At 43.8% G+C, this 17,213-nt stretch overlaps 1 protein-coding gene across 1 annotated transcript in view; it reads right to left on the reverse strand.

Annotated features, from left to right (window-relative positions):
- Positions 1–15,702, reverse strand: part of SLC22A2 (solute carrier family 22 member 2) — a 41,944-nt gene extending 26,242 nt beyond the window's left edge. Inside the window, exons 1-7 of the mRNA XM_035297105.3 lie at positions 15,196–15,702; positions 13,415–13,518; positions 7,400–7,554; positions 6,077–6,245; positions 4,024–4,138; positions 2,015–2,121; positions 138–352 (exon numbers count right to left, since the gene is read on the reverse strand). Coding sequence (XP_035152996.2) covers positions 138–352; positions 2,015–2,121; positions 4,024–4,138; positions 6,077–6,245; positions 7,400–7,554; positions 13,415–13,518; positions 15,196–15,606 — 1,276 coding nt within the window. The 5' untranslated portion in view covers positions 15,607–15,702. The remainder of the gene's footprint in view (positions 1–137; positions 353–2,014; positions 2,122–4,023; positions 4,139–6,076; positions 6,246–7,399; positions 7,555–13,414; positions 13,519–15,195) is intronic.
- Positions 15,703–17,213: the final 1,511 nt, after the last annotated feature.

Genomic DNA, 17,213 nt, shown 5'->3' on the forward strand with positions numbered 1-17,213 from the left:
GTCCCAGATGCTGCCCTCCAACTTGTCTTTCCAAATTGATTTGGATGACAAATTACATGGTTTTCCTATAAATGGGCTGTGATACTCCCTCTCTTCAGGGTCTTGGAGACAAAACTCCAACTTGGCCTGAAACTTACCACCAGGGGTAAAAACTGAGGCCAGACAGGCTGCCCCTGCCACCATATTTGACGCGGCCCAAGGGTAACGGCGGCCGATGCGGTCAACCGTGAGGATGACGAGGAAGGCAGCTGGGAATTCAACCAAGGCAGAGTAGAAGAAATCCAGGTAGATATTGTCCCCTGCAAGGCCCACATGCATGATGAGGCCCTGGTAGACCACAGAGCTCGTGAACCTGAGCAAAGAGGAGAGTTCAGGTCAAGCCAAGCACCAAACACAGGCAACCAAAAAAGAGAGGCTTCTGGAAACATCGTGTGGATTGTAGGTCACCTTTCCCTGTGATTGTCTCCTTACTAGTCCCCCATCCCACTGCTTCTATAATCTCTGATCCACTTCAGTGTCTGGCTGTGGCTGGCTGGTTTACAAGAACCAGAAGAAGGGAAAAAATTAGAATAGTTAGAAATAATTAGAAATTAGAATAATGTTTCCTAGACAAGTGGAAAGCCAAGAAGAATGTCTTAATGGAATGACTTTTATTTTTTATTTTCTTTCTTATTTTTTGAGACAGCGTCTCACTCTGTTGCCCAGGCTGGAATGAAGTGGTGTGATCTTGGCTCACTGCAAACTCTACCTTTTGGGTTCAAGTTATTTCCCTGCCTCAGCCTCCCTAGTAGCTGGGATTACAGACATGCACCCCCATGCCCCGCTAATTTTTGTATTTTTAGTAGACATGGGGTTTTGCCATGTTAGCCATGCTGGTCTTGAACTCCTGGCTTCACATGATCCTCCCACCTCAGCCTCCCAAAGTGCTGGGATTACAGGCATAAGCCACCACGCCTGGCTGATGGAATGATTTATTTAGTTAAACTATGTCAAGTTATTAGTGGTTGTGAATTATTTCTCTCTTTGGGGTACTCTAGTGCAGCTGAGATCAAAAGAACTGACTACTTAATTCAGATTTTAGGAAACCAGAAGAACCAATGAGTACAGCCCGCTTCTTAATGACCTCTTCCAGCCTGATACAAACAACTTGGGCAAATGTTTCTAGCTTTATTAACTAAAAATGATCATTATATGTAATAGAAAATACGAGGATAATCGATGAAAGTCACAATTATTGGGGGGAAAAAAAAGAAGGATAATGAAGCCGAATTTCAAAGCTGCCTTTCCCATGCACTATTGTAAAGGTTGCTAAATTAATTCCTGAGGAGCTTTGCTTTTGTCAGTGATTGTGAACTTCCATTTGCCTGGGTGGAGATCCAATGTGCCCTGCAAGGATGCATCCCCCACTAGAAAAGGCTTGGCCCAAAGCTCTGAGAGCAGCTCAGAGACAGCAAACACAATAAAGATCAAGTCACTGGGCTGTGAAGCCACTGGCATCATTCTTGGGGATTATTTCTGTTCATAAATTTATTTTTTCTCCAAGTAGAAAAGAAAAAGGGAAAGAAAAGGCATCCTCCTTCCCCCCAAACATTTTTGGCCAGCTCTATGAGAGAGAGCTACGATCATCATCAGTTAAGTAGTGCCAATAGTTCTCTATCTGGGCTGTGTGTTAGAATCACCTGGAGATTTTAAAAACCACTGGTTCCTGAGCCCCACTCTAGAACAATTAAATTGGTATTTCTGGGGGTTTGGGGCTTGGTATGTTGTAAGCTTCTGGGTGATTCCAATGTGAATCCGAGGTTGGATTGCCTTGATCTGTGCTTAGGGACTACACTGATGTCAGTATTTGCCCGAGAAAAACATGATCAGGAAAACCTACTAGACACGGGCCACCCATTGCTGCCCACCGTCGGTGCTAATATGGCGATGAGGTCAGGTTTTCTTCCCTCCCTTAAGATGGATGATTGTGACTAAAGGAATTTGGAGCCATTTCAAGGTGAAAAATATTCCTTACCAGTTGTACATCAATATCAAAGTATGTTTCCTTATCTGAGGAGTTCTGACCAAGTCAAAAAATGAAGGGTTCAATTTCTTGCCAGCTTCCTCTTCAAGTCTCAGGTGCTAAGAAAAGAAATAGAGAGGATGCATCCAACAAAGATCTAATATCCAGAATTCATTAATTAATAAAATCATAATCATGGCTGTATAGAGGGGCTTGTCATTTATTGCAATTTTAGTCCAAGCTGGAATAGGACCATGTGTCTTTCAGTTCTACCCACTGTGCCTAGCACAGTGCCTGGCATCAAGCAGGTATCCTACATATATTTGAATGTAATTAACTGGGAGCTTTCTTCACCCCACCAAAAATAAATAAATAAATAAATCTGAAAAAAAAAAAAAAAAAAAAGAAATAGAGAGGATGGCTTGGTATATTTAATGCTGGTGTCCCTGGGTCATGTAGGGAATAACAATAATTCCTTACCCATGCTGAGTGCACATCTCATGCCCAGCAAGAGCAAGCACTTTTCACACTGTGCCTCATTTCATCTTTGGTTTTTTTTTTTGGCGTCTTGCTTTGTCGCCAGGCTGGAGTGCAATACAGCAATCTCGGCTCACTGCAACTTCTGCCTCCAGGGTTCAAGTGCTTCTCCTGCCTCAACCTCCCAAGTAGCTGGGATTACAGCTGTGTGCCACCACGCCTGGCTAATTTTTGTTTTGTTTTGTTTTTGAGATGCAGTTTCACTCTATTGCCCTGGCTGGAGTGCAATGGCATGATCTCCACTCACTGCAACCTCTGCCTCCCAGGTTTAGGCGATTCTCCTGCCTCAGCCTCTCCAGTAGCTAAGATTTATAGGCATGCACCACCACACCTGGCTAATTTTTGCATTTTTAGTAAAGACGGGGTTTCACCACATTGGCCAAGCTGGTCTTGAACTCCTGACCTTGTGATCTGTCCGCCTTGGCCTCCCAAAGTGCTGAGATTACAGGCATGAGCCACTGCACCCTACCAATTTTTATATTTTTAGTAGACATGGGGTTTCGCCATGTTGGCCAGGCTGGTCTCTAGCTCTCAACCTCAGGTGATCTGCCTGCCTCCACCTCCCACCGTGCTGGGATTACAGGCATGAGCCATCACATCCAGTCTATTTTCTAATAAGCTTAATCTCTTTTTTAGCCTCTATGGAAAGAAAAGGTTTGAGGTCAACGTAGTGGGGTCTACTAAAGGCAAACACTAAACATAGATAATGAATACTTCTGTAACTGGATTCTATTTAAGAAGGCAGGGGATTACTTAAAAGCTTTTGAACTGGGTGCAGTAGCTCATGCCTGTAATCTCAGCACTTTGGGAGGCCGAGGTGGGTGGATCATCTGAGGTCAGGAGTTCGAGACCAGCCTAGCCAGCATGTTGAAAACCTGTCTCTACTAAAAATACAAAAATTAGCTGGACATGGTGGCATGCATATGTAATTCCAGCTACTAGAGAGGCTCAGACAAGAGAGTTGCTTGAACTGAGGAAGTGGAGATTGCAGTGAGGTGAAATGGTGCCACTGCACCCCAGCCTGGGCAGCAGAGCAAGATTTCATCTCAAAAAACAAACAAAAAAGGGTTTTGGGACACTTTCTATCCAGGGTGGACAAAATTCTAAGAAATCATATGTGTTTAAAGAACTGCTTTACTGATCTACAAATCTGACCTGAGGATGGTTAATATGCAGATGATGGGAGTGATGGGCACCTGTGCGTAGGAGGCTGGTGAAGGCATCTGGTGAGACAGAAGCTCCTCATTTGACCTTTAAATGGTTTCTGGTTCCCTTTTAGTTTGATGTTTTCCACCTATTTGAAATGTTTTCCCACAGAACCACGAATCTTAGTACATAAAATACTCTGCTGCATTCCACCACAGGTAAGCCAAAATGCACGGGGGCTGGTCTTCCATGGCTCTTGGCTGAGATGACTGGTGTGCATAAGTCTTCCCATACCCTCCCTTTTTCCTCCCCGATTTGATCTTAAGGCCCTGGCTCACCTGAAGGGAGGTAGCTAGAGATTTTCCGTTTTTCTTTGCGATGTGCTTAATGACTCTCATGGCTTTAGCATTCTTGTTCTGGGAGATCAGCCACCTGGGAGACTCAGGTATGCACCTACGGTACAAGATGAGTGGAGGGCAAATCTTAAGGAATCTTCCTTACCCCTTCCCTCAGTTTTTTATAATCAGATTTCATTGAGGATCTTAACACAGTTGGATCTATGAAGAAAACAGCACTCATGTAGGGCGACACGTGGTTCTTTCCTCCCTCAAATGCTGACTTGCAGTCAGCATTGTCCAGGAATTCTTCAGGTTCCCTCCTCAGAGATTTCTAAGCAGAAACGCAGGAAGCAAGCTGCAAAGCAGGGTGCAGCTGCACATCCAACTCCTGTTGCAAGGAGGAGAGGCAAGTCTGTCTGGGTGGCCCTGGGCTTTGCAAAGGACTGAGAACTGGCAGAGGGGTCAAGGACTGGACACTGCAGTATGCAAACCATATCGGGGACGGGGAGCACGTATGTATATGTATTATGCTCAGTTTCCCAAAGGAATGAGAGAAGCGTTTGGTCAGATGGGAAGAGAACTTAAAAGGCAGATTGCCTAGTTTAAGCTTGATGTAGCAGAGCTTGGGGAGCTCTTGCAAGTTTTTGAGCAAGACTAAAACCATTTACTCTGACTCTGGAGGGGACACTGGGCAGCTGGGTTCAAGGTGAGTGAGTTCAGGGTGAATGGGAGGAGGAGAAGCTGAGAAAGAGGTGGTAGGGCTGCTGCGGCAGTTACGGTGTGAATGTAGGAACGCCTCAGTTGGGATCATCACTCTGGGAGAGAGGGTGCTCTGAGAGGCAGGGTGTAAAAGGAATCTGAAGTGGATGTTTCTGTGGAAGCGTAACGGAGAGAGCAGAAGGGTCACTCTCAGAGTGTAATGGGCTGAATGTCTCTGTCCGCCCTCAAGCTCAGGCACTGATGCCCTCACCCGCAGTGTGCAACTTGGAGCTGGGGCCTTTGGGAGGTACTTAAGTTTAGCTGAGATTTGGAGGGTGGAGACCCCAGATGTCCCTGTAAGAAGGGGGATAGAGATGAGAATGTTATCTCTCTCTCTGCCATGTGAGGGCCCACAGGTGGTACAAGTGCAAGCAAGGAAGTGGGCTCCCATCAGGATCAAATTCTCCAGCAGCACCTGGATCTTAGACTTCCCAGCCTCCAGCACCATGGGAAATATATTTGTAAGTACCCAGTCCATGGTATTTTTGTCACAGCAGCTTGAGCTGCTAAGACACAGAGTTTTACTGTCTTTTGGATAAGAAACCGGCATCCTGGAAAGGATTGAGATGTTTAATTCTTAGGGAAGACAGCCATTGGAAGAACAAGTGGCTAAATCCAGGGGGAACTAAATAAGTGGGTTTGTTGCATGGAGAGAGATTTGGTCTGACAATCCAGTATCCTCTTCATTTTATTTCAGAAAATCTCACCTTAGGGGTTTCTAATAGTTTCTGATATTTTCTAAGTGTTTCCCTTGGGCAGGGATGACAAATATATTTGGTAACTATGATTGATTGGTATGGTCTGTCTGGAGTGTCATGTTGGCCTTATCTGGGAAGAAGAACACTGTAATTAATTGGGGGTGTCTGCCTTGGGCACGAGTATTGGGAAATGGTGACACAAGTGCCATGTTCTGCTTTCTCCAACCTAACGTTTTCCCTGGGGGAGGGAGAGAATAGTAATAGTGATATTATCAGTCTCTTCAAAGGGCCTGCAGTCCAAATTGTACCACAGTGACTAGAAGCTAATTTAAACACCAAATAAATCATATGGAATTGTAAGATCCAGGTCATAAAAACTTTAAACCCAAAGAGAAAGGACGTTTGATTTACAGGGGGAGAGACAGGTGAAGCTTGTGATTTTTATCCCTGAAACATGGACTTGGGCTCTTTGTGAAATGGGCCTGGAGAATGAAAGCAATCTCAGAATCAAAAGGATAGTGTGCATTAAGGAAGGCAGCCTTTTTAGCAAAATAAAATAGTTTGATTTCTTTCATTTTTGTTCCAGATGGACTTACCAGTAATAGAGCAAGAAGCAGAAGTTGGGCAGAGTAACTGTGAACTGCAACCACCTCCAGTGAGGAAGTGCGTAAGCCACCCCAGCCAGCACCAGGAGCCCAACCGTAAAGGCAGCTTGGTAAAAAATCCCCACTGTTCTCCGATACCTCAGCCCAACAAATTCTGTAACTGCAGAGAGAATTCAAATGGTCAATGCAATTCAATACAATAATGAGTTGGCTGTCCAACTATCAGGAAACTAGAACGCCAACCTCAAAAATATACACATTCTAGAATATTCTATACAGCTCTCTGAGTATTTTTAGATTTTTTTTGGTTTTTACTTTGTTGTAACTATTGCTGTTTTATTAATTAATAAATCTTTTAGTTCCACTGTAGATGGGATGAAAGGCCTGCCAACATTAGCAAACACATTTCATTTATAATTTCCATGATGCAATTGTATTTCAGAGACATGCAAGATTTTGACCTAGAGTAGTAACTCAAGACCTGAACGAATGAATCAAACATTAAATTTAGACTGTAGATGATTTTTACATAAATGAACACCCGAGTATAACTTATTCTCTTACATGGGTTTAACATTTATCTTGCAATCCTGTTTATTTGTATAAATGGCTTGGTAACTTAGCAGAAGGCTGGAGTCAGATAGTGCTGGCTTGCAAAAACTGGTTTGACATGCTGGAGTATTTTACAAGCTGGTGGTTCAGCCCACTGGTATCAGTCATAGTGAGAATATTGCTATAAAGATGCTATGCTGTTAGAAATCAAATATTCTCTTATAGTATATGGAACTTAACTACAACTCTTGCTACTAATAAATAGGATGTAAGTTATATTCCTGGTTCTAAAAATGGCTGGCCGAGTAACCTAGGTTGACTATAGTACATGTGTTTTCAGTTTCCTTATATGTAAGTTGAAGATAATTGGAGTTTACTAGAATAGATTTTTGCAAAGTATTAAAGTCCTTTATAAATCTATTATATCTCTCATCATTGAATCTTCTTTATGAATAGGTCTGGTGCAATGGATTTTCTTTCTACACAATACTTCAGGGTACAGAAAACAAAAATTCCAAAAAAATTATGTAAGAATCTGGATGGCATTATGTCACACTTGTTTCTGCCTTCACTTTTTTTCTTTATAAGGAGGAATGCTGAGTGAGTTGATATGCTTTTAGAAATTCTTGTGATATACAAAGAAAAAATCTTTCAATATTGTCTTGAAGCTGGGTCCCATTTTCTGGATGCCACCCCCCACCTCACTCTATTTTGGCAGTGAGGTTCCTTTGTTCTCACAACTGCTAGCACAAGCATTCTTACTCAGGATGAAGCCTATTAACCAGCCTGCTTTGCTGACCAGTCCTTGGATTAAGCGAAAAATTAACATCCATGTATAGTTTGGGGAAATGGCCATGAGAACTCCAGACGCAGCATTTATGAGGATTGTAGTTAGGAGGCAGAGCTTACGGCCAAACCTGCAGGGAGAAAAACAAAGAGAGGGAATCGAGTTCATTCTGATTTGTGGAGACTGTAGAAAATGCATGGAAGTTATGGAAATCTAAACAAAATTAGAGGTTAACTTGAAATTTTGTAAATCCAGGAGGCACAGACTGATAGCTACAAAGGGAATCTGTGACTCCAGGGTCATGTAGCACTTTTCATCAGCACATTCTGTGTCCGTTTTCAGCATGATAAGCCTCATTCACCCATGGGTTCAAGTACCTTCTCAGTCCCACACTGTGGCAGGTGTTCAGGGAGGGAATAATTCTTCCAGGCCACCCAGTGCTGAATACCCTATGGTCCTATCTAGGTCTTACATCGCCACGAGAGTCGCAGCCTTTGCACTAACAGTTTCAACCAATTTATTCACCCAAGAATGTTTTTGCTTTGAAAACAACATTCAGTGTTCAGTATATACCCCCTTCCTTTTTCAACATTGCTTGTAAACTTTGTGAAAATTGTCTTTGGTACCACACATGTTCCTGTCCTATGGAGTGTCTGTATGGAACACCCTGGGGAGTAGAGCTTCCATACATCAGGTTTGAGAGACTTAGGTTTTGTCAGTTTAGGGATTTGGAAAGTTGTCTCAGTACATGGAATAGAGGAAAACAATTGGTAACCTGGGTTTAATCGTGATCTTACTACTTACTATGATGCTGGGCAAGCTATTCAACCATATTCAATGTCTTCATCTGGAAAATACCCATCTGACTCAGCTGAAAAGAGGATTAAGTGAGATATTACAGGTAAGGAGCTTGGCACACAGCCACCTCTGACTCCTTCCTTCCTTTCTTCCTTCTGTTTGCAAAGCTGCCTCAGCTCAGAGAGTTGACTTGAGGTCCAATACTATTGTTTTCATCATGTCCTGGTTTTGTTGTAAAAGATATCCTAATCCACTATTAGTGGATACATAAAAAAAATTCTTTATAGGAAACAATGTTTATTTAATGTTTTTCCACTTCAATTGGAAGGACAGCTTTCTGTTATTAGGATTGCTCATTGGATAAACATTGTTTAATTGATGCTTTTACTATTATACAACTATATTCTACTGAACATTTCAAAATAACCCACATTACTAACAATTATTTTGGAATAGCAACATTTTAAATATGAAATTTAAAGCTTAAGCTTTACATTGGTAATTAGTGTTAACTAGTAAATTTCTTAAGTCTTAAAACTCTGTTTTGACCATGTAATTTAAAAAAAAAATTATTTTTAGTGCTGGGGTACATGTGCAGGATGTGAAAGTTCTTTTTATAGGTAAATTTGTGCCATGGTGGTTTGCTGTACCTATCAACCCATCACCTAGGTAACCATGTAATTTCTTAATTCTCAGTCAATGGCTCCCCACTATAAATATACAACCTCTTACAGCCTCTAATTCAAAGCCTTCCAAAGTCACATCTTAACTTAATTTTTTAGCATTTCTTTCCATATTCTCCTACCCAAACCCCTTCCTTTACCCTCAAAGAGTTGATAATCTATAAACATTTACTCAGATGGTACTTCTTCAACTTCCAAAGATGCTTCAGGCACATAATAGAACACCACAGTAGTGCTCCATGTAGATGGACAAAACCTTCTATGTGATGAGAGGGAGTATTCATTATTTGAAACTCAGAGCAAGAAAATCAAATCCATGATGTGGAAAAACTTCAATTGGGACATGTTCCACATATGGAAATGATGAACTTAAAACAATAATAAGGCATGACTAGAATAAATTTGGGGAATCTGGGATAGAGGTTTGAGATTCCTCCTACCCCTCAGCAGGGCCACTTAAATGGTTAAATTAAAAACAATCAGATGAAACAGGAGAGGAGGGGGTGGACTCCCTGTACTGCTGGCTTGGTAAGTCTTTTAGCTACTTGACTCAGAATGTGGCTGAGGACTATTAGCATGCACTTGGGAGCAGCATCACCTGGGAGCTGGTTAGAAATACAGAATCTCAGGCCCACCCAGACCTGCTGGATCAGAATCTGAATTTTAGCAAAATTCTCAGGAGATTTATATGCACCTTAGCATTTGGGAAGCAGTGCTTTAATTTCAAGGAAATTAAAGTTTCTCCATCCATTGTAAATTATGGATAATGAAATATACTTTAAAAGGCTCTTGTGATCCTAAATAAAATATAACACATGAGGATGCCCAATCAAGTGACTAGCACACAGTATTCAGTAGTGAATGTGTTTTGGAAGATCCCACATAGTTGGGTAAGTTTGACTGGGACTTTAGTGCTGGTTTTGATGTAAGGCAGGCAGGAACCAAAACTGGGGCTTAGTCTGGGAGGGTTCTTGGCTTTGCCCAGGAAAGAATTCAAGAGCAAGCTGGTGTTGTTAAATACAATCTTTATCGAAGCTGCAATGTATAGCAGCAGCACCTCTGCTCTTTGTGGAGAGGTATGCCTGGAATAGCAGCTCAGAGGAGGCTGTTCTGTACTCATATTTATTTATGCCCACTTCTAATCACATGCAAATTAAGGGGTGGCTTATGCTGAAATTTCTAAGAAAAGGGTGGTAACTTCTGGGTTGTAGAGTCATTGCCATTAAAAGGGGTGGTGATTGCCTTGTTGCCATGGCAATAGCAAACTGACATGGCACACTGGTGGGTATGTCTTATGGAAAGCTGCTCCCACCTGGGACCTGTTTTAACTAGTCCTCAATTTGGTCCAGTGTCCAAGTTCTGCTTTCAGAATCAAGTCCCTCCTCCTAGCTCACTTTAATTTAGTTCCATGGTGACATATAAAAGTAGGGTGCTGGCTCTTGAGAGCTGATGATAAGACTTACAGAAAATTTGCAAGCTAATTGTTAGCACAACCATCATTAAAAATTAAATTATATACATTTACAATTAAATTATATTGAAAACAAATGTAATATACAAAAAATCACTTTCCAATGATTTTACTACATTTGGTCATCTATGCTTGTGAGGTTATTTACATCTACCGTATCTGCATGGTGGAAATGTTGTGAAATGATGCACAGTTCTAGCCAACTCTGTGTCCCATGACGTCATTTTTGTGGCTTGAAGTGGACCACAGTGGGTATATTTACACCAGAGAAATCAGCAAGCACTACAAACTGGGGCTTTCCATCCCAGAGAACCAGTTGTTAAACATTTACAAACATGGCACACTAAATGCAGCACTTATGGCCAGGTGTGGTGGCTCATGCCTGTAATCCCAGAACTTTGGGAGGCTAAGGAAGGCAGATCACCTGAGGTCAGGAGTTCAAGATCAGCCTAGCCAACATGGTGAAACCCTGTCTCTACTAAAAATACAAAAATAAGCCAGGTGTGGTGGCAGTGCCTGTAATCCCAGCTATTCGGGAGGCTGAGACAGGAGACTTGCTTGAACCAAGGAGGCGGAGTTTACAGTGGGCTGAGATTGCACCACTGCATTCCAGCCAGGGCAACAGAGTGAAACTCTGTCTAAAAAATAAAATAAATACCACAGCACTTATAGTTACTGCTCATTAGAGTAAAAGAAACCCTGAAATTGGTAAGGAATTGCTTTTTTTTGTCTTATGTGATACTCAAAGTCATTCATTAGGAAGTTATGGGTATATTCTCATGTCCATTCTTAATCTCATTTGCAATCTTTTCACAATGCCTTTCTGTTTGTTTTTGTTTGTTTTTGTTTTATAACAGACACCTACCTGATCAGCTTGTTAGGCCATATTTTAAAAATTATTCATGGAGGACAATGTGTTTTATTTAATGTGAGTTTAATCTGTGAATACAATGGGTTCCATGACATTCTTGTCCCATTGCGTAAAATCTGAAAATTGTAGACATTAACTATACAAAAATCAAATTGCTTTCTCATTTCTTTAGGCCACACTTCTTACTCCTGCACAAAGGCACAGAACAAAAGAAGGGCAATGACCAGCCAAGCTTCAGACAGTATAGAAAAAGAAGTTGAGGCATGGAGCCAGCCTTTGGAAAAATAATGAGTGCTTACCTTGACAGAGGGGATTTCAACAACAGTAACAAAATAATGAGATCATTTAAGTAGGCAAATAATTGACTAGGGCTTATAACTCAGGAATGCACCATCAGTAGGGATTTATAACCAATCTCCTACTTGTTGAGTGGGATGTGAATAATTAACTAATTTCTTAACCCACTGTGCAAGGGTTAAAGATTGAGTCACCCATTTACTCCCAGCCTGCCAGGGAGTGAGGGAGTGAGTGTTAGCATCTCCACATGATGGTGGTGGAGAGAGTGTGGAGAGAGTGAACGCCTGCAGGGCCAAGCTGCCCATGGGGCGTGGGGTGGACTCCAGACACCCCCTTGCTAATGTGTCTCTCCTGACTTAATTGGTCATCTCTAAAGAATCATCCTCAATTCTGTTGCAACAAAAAATAAAAACAAATGACCTTCCCTTTCACCTTGCAAGCCTCCCGCAGAAAGCCCAGGAAGAGCCTTGCCAGGGCAGCTGAGGAGACAATAATCACTGCGGGTGAGGGATGAGAGGCATGTGGCCCGCACCTCCACTTTTACCCCTCTTCCCTCCTGCTGCCAGGAGGGCCCTAGGCCCCTATGACGTGCATATGCCTTGGGGATGTGATATATTAAGCCATCACTTTTAATCTTTAACACATTTGCAAGTTTGAATTCTTCCTAACAATATAATACAATCAGTTAAAATATTCTACTTGAATTTAACATTAAACTCAAGTTTGGATTATATCATAGATATAGTTGGGGATGGCATGGGAGAGCAACAAGCATATAAATGCGTTTACTTTACTATTTATTTCAGTTATATATTAATATTTTAAATGCAAGTATGTAAGTATATATTTCTATCTAGATAATAATTATATGTTTGTGTGTTATATATAATGATATATAGTTTTGCATCATTAGCTCACTGGGTGACTACTGATTAAGGGGAACGCTATTACCCAAAATGTTGAGCACAGCGTCTGGCCGTGGAAAACACTCATCAAACAGTGTTATGAATCTTAACCAATTAGCCCTGATCGCCAAGTTAGCTAAAGTGCTTATCAACTACGAAGCAAACTTTGTGGTTCCTTTTCCTTTTGAGGACTCCTAAAAGTGTCTTATTGGTCATCAAGAGAGCAAAGCTGTGTGTTATAAAGAACTTGCAACACAGTGAATGTGGGATTTCAAAATGCTGGATAAGTAAGATATAGCAATAGCTTGATTTGTATGAACACTAGCTACTAGCTTGCTGAAGACACAGACTCATCAGAGAGGCCTTTTGTCATCGCTCCAGGGACACTGGCATTGTCGGGGTGGACATTTACCTCTCTCGTTGTAGAGAGACCCTCTTTCTCTTTCTTTAAGTTGTGGGTTCCACAATGTATAGTCGCATCTTGCCCCAGGGACCTAATTTGGGAATCCCACAGGTAATAGGGAGATACTCCATTGGGCCTGGTGCTGGGGGCTCCCAGCATATTTGTGACAAGCAGAGGATAGGATTGAGCTCAGAGGCCCTGAAGGCTGATGGGCAGGTGGAGGGCAATGAGGCCAAAAAAATGAATTGGGAAGTACAAAAGGGATGAGATCATCTGTCACTCTCCCTTCCGACTTTAACCTTCTGCGTAGCCCACATGGAAGACTTGCTGGGTAATGTTGAAACAACTGTCTGTAACCCTGGAGAGTTTGAAAATGAAGACATTAGTCATGATTATCCCAGCAGCAGAAGAAATCTAAGATTGTAAAAACACCGACATGAAGGCCAGGAGATTGTGGTCTGTGTGCTTGGGAAAGGATGGGATTCAATCACGGGCAGGTGCATCCAAGTGTTCTCTAAACCTTTGGGATTATATAAATTCCACCACAGGTGGTTCAACCTACCTGTCTGCTATGTAGCCGATACCCACAGAGCCGATAAAGAATCCTATATTCACAGATGACTGGAATAGGTCCAACATCCAGGAGTTGGCACACACCAGGTTAAACTGCCAGCAGGCGAGATGTGTTCCAAGTTGGGAGAGAAAGGAAATGAAATCCTGTTAGAATCCCATTGGACACAACTCAGCAAGGGTACTCGTTAAATATTCCTTGAGTAGAACTGTGTAGTTAAGCGGCAATAAGCCACTGTTCATTGATCATGTCAATCTCCTCCTCCTCCTTCTTCTTCTCCTTCTCCTCCTCCTCTTCTTCCTCCTCCTCCTCCTCTTCCTTCTCCATCTCCTCCTCCTCCTCCTCCTCCTTCTTCCTCTCTCTCTCTCTTTTTTTTTGGTGAGACAGGGTCTTGCTCTGTCACATAGGCTGGAGTGCAGTGGCAGTCATGGCTCACTGCAGCCTTGATCTCCTGGGCTCAAATGATGCTCCCACTTCAGCCTCCCAAAATGTTGGCATTATATTTGTGAGCCGCTGTGCCCAGTATCGATTTTTCTTACACAGCCAAAAGCCCTGCCCTTCCATCTGGCAATTTGTCATTAAGATAAAACCATAGCATTGGCTAAATCAGCTAAAATTGGGTAATTACCCCACTTATACACCAATGTATTTTTTTCCTTTCTAATGTCAATGCACAGGCAGATAGGTGTGTGGACGTGATACCATGCAGGCACCACGAGGCTGAGCCATTTAGCATCTCCCTGCTGTCCCTTTAATAAAAGGGGGTTAGGAGCATCTGCTGAAGGCTGCTGCATTTCCTTTCATTTGGAATAAGAGGAGGTGATCAGGCGGGGCAGGTGCTGGACTGGGTCAGGAGCTCCATCCTCTAGGGTTAACTCTGCTAAGTCACTCCCTGTGTGGCCTGCTTAGGGCCTCAGTTTCCTCATCTCTGTAGGAGAGGATGAGATTAGCCATGTGACAGAGCCTCGGAGAGTATGAGCTGCACATTTCCTGTAACTATCTGACCACTTTAGATCCTTCAAATTAGGCTCTACCTACCCGTCTGTTCGTTCAGAATATCTTCCCATTATCCAAGGAATCATTTTAAATTAAACTAGGCATCCGGCTGTTTCAGTATTTTCAGGATAATTTAAGCCCCCTATTTTGCTTTGCTTTCAATAAAGGCAAGCCTCCGTTTTTTACCTTTGTAAAATTTCGTTTATTGAAATGAGGTTTCACAACTAGCTTTTGATGTCATCTGTAGTTTTTAACAAAATAATAGTGCCGTAGCTTATCTCCAGCCCAAATGATCTTATATGAACACTTTGTGGAAATTAAGAGAAAACATAGGCATTGAGAGAAAAGCACGTCATATCACATGGTCAGGCACAGTTCAGGGGGGTTCCACAGTTTCAGGTGGGTGTGGGCATTTGTGTGATGGAAGAAGAGGAGCGGGAGGTAAGGCTTCCAGAAAAAGAGGAGGAGCCACGATGTTCCCTATCTCGGCAGCATTTCCAGGGGTTCTGATACGCTTTTGCCTGTTTCTCACTGCAGGGACATGCACTAACTGGAGTCATTACTGTCAGCATCTGAGGACGTTTTAACGAATCCACTCATTCTCCAGACAAATGAGAAGCTGCATGTTTTCATTTGGAAATTGGGATTTTGTAAGATACATGGAGGCCAAAAAGCAAGTCCAGGCAGTTTATGAGAGCCGGGTTTGCCCTGGTTGCCTCCTAGAGAAAAGCTCCACCCTTTGCTTCTCCATCCCAGCCCTGGGCTCAGTCTCTTACCTCGGTGACGATGGAGGAGCCAGGCGTCTCGTAAACCCAGCCGTCTCGGCAGGGGCCCAGAGGCAGGCGGCTCCTGTTGGTGGCGAGGCTGGCCAGGGGGTCCACGCAGCCGAGGGCGCTCTGGTTCCAGTCCACCTCGTAGCGCCTGCACTGGCCTGGGGAGGCCTCGCCCGCGGGTCCCGGGCCCGGCACCGTGTAGTTCAGCTCCTCTGCGGGGCTCCAGCCGCAGCGCAGGCTCAGCTCGGCCACCCCAGGGCTCTGGCAGCGGTGGTCAGGGGTGAAGCCCAGGAAGACGATGCCCACGTAGATGGGCGTGAAGGCAACGGAGAGCAGCGCCAAGAGGAAAAACATTTGCTTCTGGAAAAAGTGAAACTCCCCTGCATGCTCCAGGGCATCGTCCACGGTGGGCATGATCCCGCAGGCAGGCGGGCCTGAGATTGCCCCAGCTGCCCGGAGCGAGGCTGAGAGCGGCTGCAGCCAGCTCAGCACAAACTCCGGCCAGAAGTCAAAGCGGGGAGTTTACCTCTGCAAGTGACCAGCCTTCGGGGCAGGCCTGTCCTTGGTCCAGCTGACTTCAAAGGTGCGCCCCTCTGGCGGTTCCCAAATGCCTTGAGCTCACTCCCAGGATGCCTGCCGTGTTTATTGTAACAGGTTCTCCACAGGCTTGTCCGTGCTCCAAGCCAGCAGCACAAACACCCCTTCCTCTGTGTCCCACCACAGGGAATCCGAGTGCTGGCCCCTATCACAGCCCAGTAATCTTCCCGTAGAGCCCCAAGCAGCCAGGAACTTAATATATTCCTATCTCAGGCACATGCCCAGCCTTTCCTTCAAGGCGCTAAGGAGAAAACGCACGTGTTTGGCCACAAGGCCCAGGGTGACTTGAATCAGAATCTGGGTCAGAATCCTGGTCCAAATTCAAAGTGGGTTGCAAGTCTGACCACTGGGCTCATTCTCCAACCAACAACAAGCCATCAGGACGTATTTTAGGGCTGCTTGTTTTGATGCTGTTCAGATTTTATAACTCTTCATTTTCAAAGTGTTTGCTCCAATCTGGAATTCCTGCGTTTCATCCCTGAAGGGTCCTTCCCCTTAACCCATCTGGAGGGAAAGAGTAAAGTGCTCACGTCGCAGACAGGCCACGTGTAAATGCAGGCAGGTGTATCCAAACCACTATCCTCTTGTCCTGGATTTTTCTGTCTGGGTTTGCTGGGGCTAAGAAATCCATGCTGCATTGCGAAGGCCTCAGAAACGAAGTCTCTCTCTGACTTTCTGCCCTCCTGTCTCTCACCGGCCATTCTTTCCCGGGGCAAGCCATAGAAGCGAGAATCCTTCTTCCCCAGATCAGCTCACAGGAACCAGACCCTTTTTTTCCCCAAAGCTGTGTATCTTTTTGGCCTCCATGTATCTTACAAAATCTAGCCAGAAACCCTAGAAATCACTGTGACTTCCCTGCTGCCTTTCTGTGTAACAGTGAGCTGTAAAGAAATCCAGACCTACATTCCAGAGGGGTCCTGCCCCTGATGCCTGGAGGAAGGGATACTGCACAGAGAGGCCAGGAAGAATCTGAACAGACAGGCCTTCCTGAGTTTTCCTCCAGTCTATGAACATGAGCTCCTACCCTTTGTGTCCAACCTCAGCGCTACGCTGCATCCACAGCTTTCCCTGCATCTTTGGGTCTTCGTTCTGAAGGCTCCTGTGTCACCTGAAACTGTGATCAAATAAATGTGTCCTGCTTTTCTCTTGTTAACCTGTCCTGTTATCGGGTTGTTGGCTGTGAGCCTGAGGAGGAGGAGAAAAGGGATCACCCCCTTTCTGCTCTCATAGGTCAGGGGTGTCTTTAGGATTGTGTGGTTTGCAAGACAAACAGGAAATTTGTCTTTCCCGATGGACAAAAGGATCCTTATTGCATTGTGATCCTGCCAAGTAGAGAAGGTGGCCTGCTGACATGTCTGCAAACCAAATACCAGAAAGTTAACCCAATTTTCCTTCTTTATCGTATTGAATAGTAGGTGGGTGTA

The sequence above is a fragment of the Callithrix jacchus genome, chromosome 4 (assembly GCF_049354715.1).
Source record: "Callithrix jacchus isolate 240 chromosome 4, calJac240_pri, whole genome shotgun sequence".
Classification (NCBI taxonomy): Eukaryota; Metazoa; Chordata; class Mammalia; order Primates; family Cebidae; genus Callithrix; species Callithrix jacchus.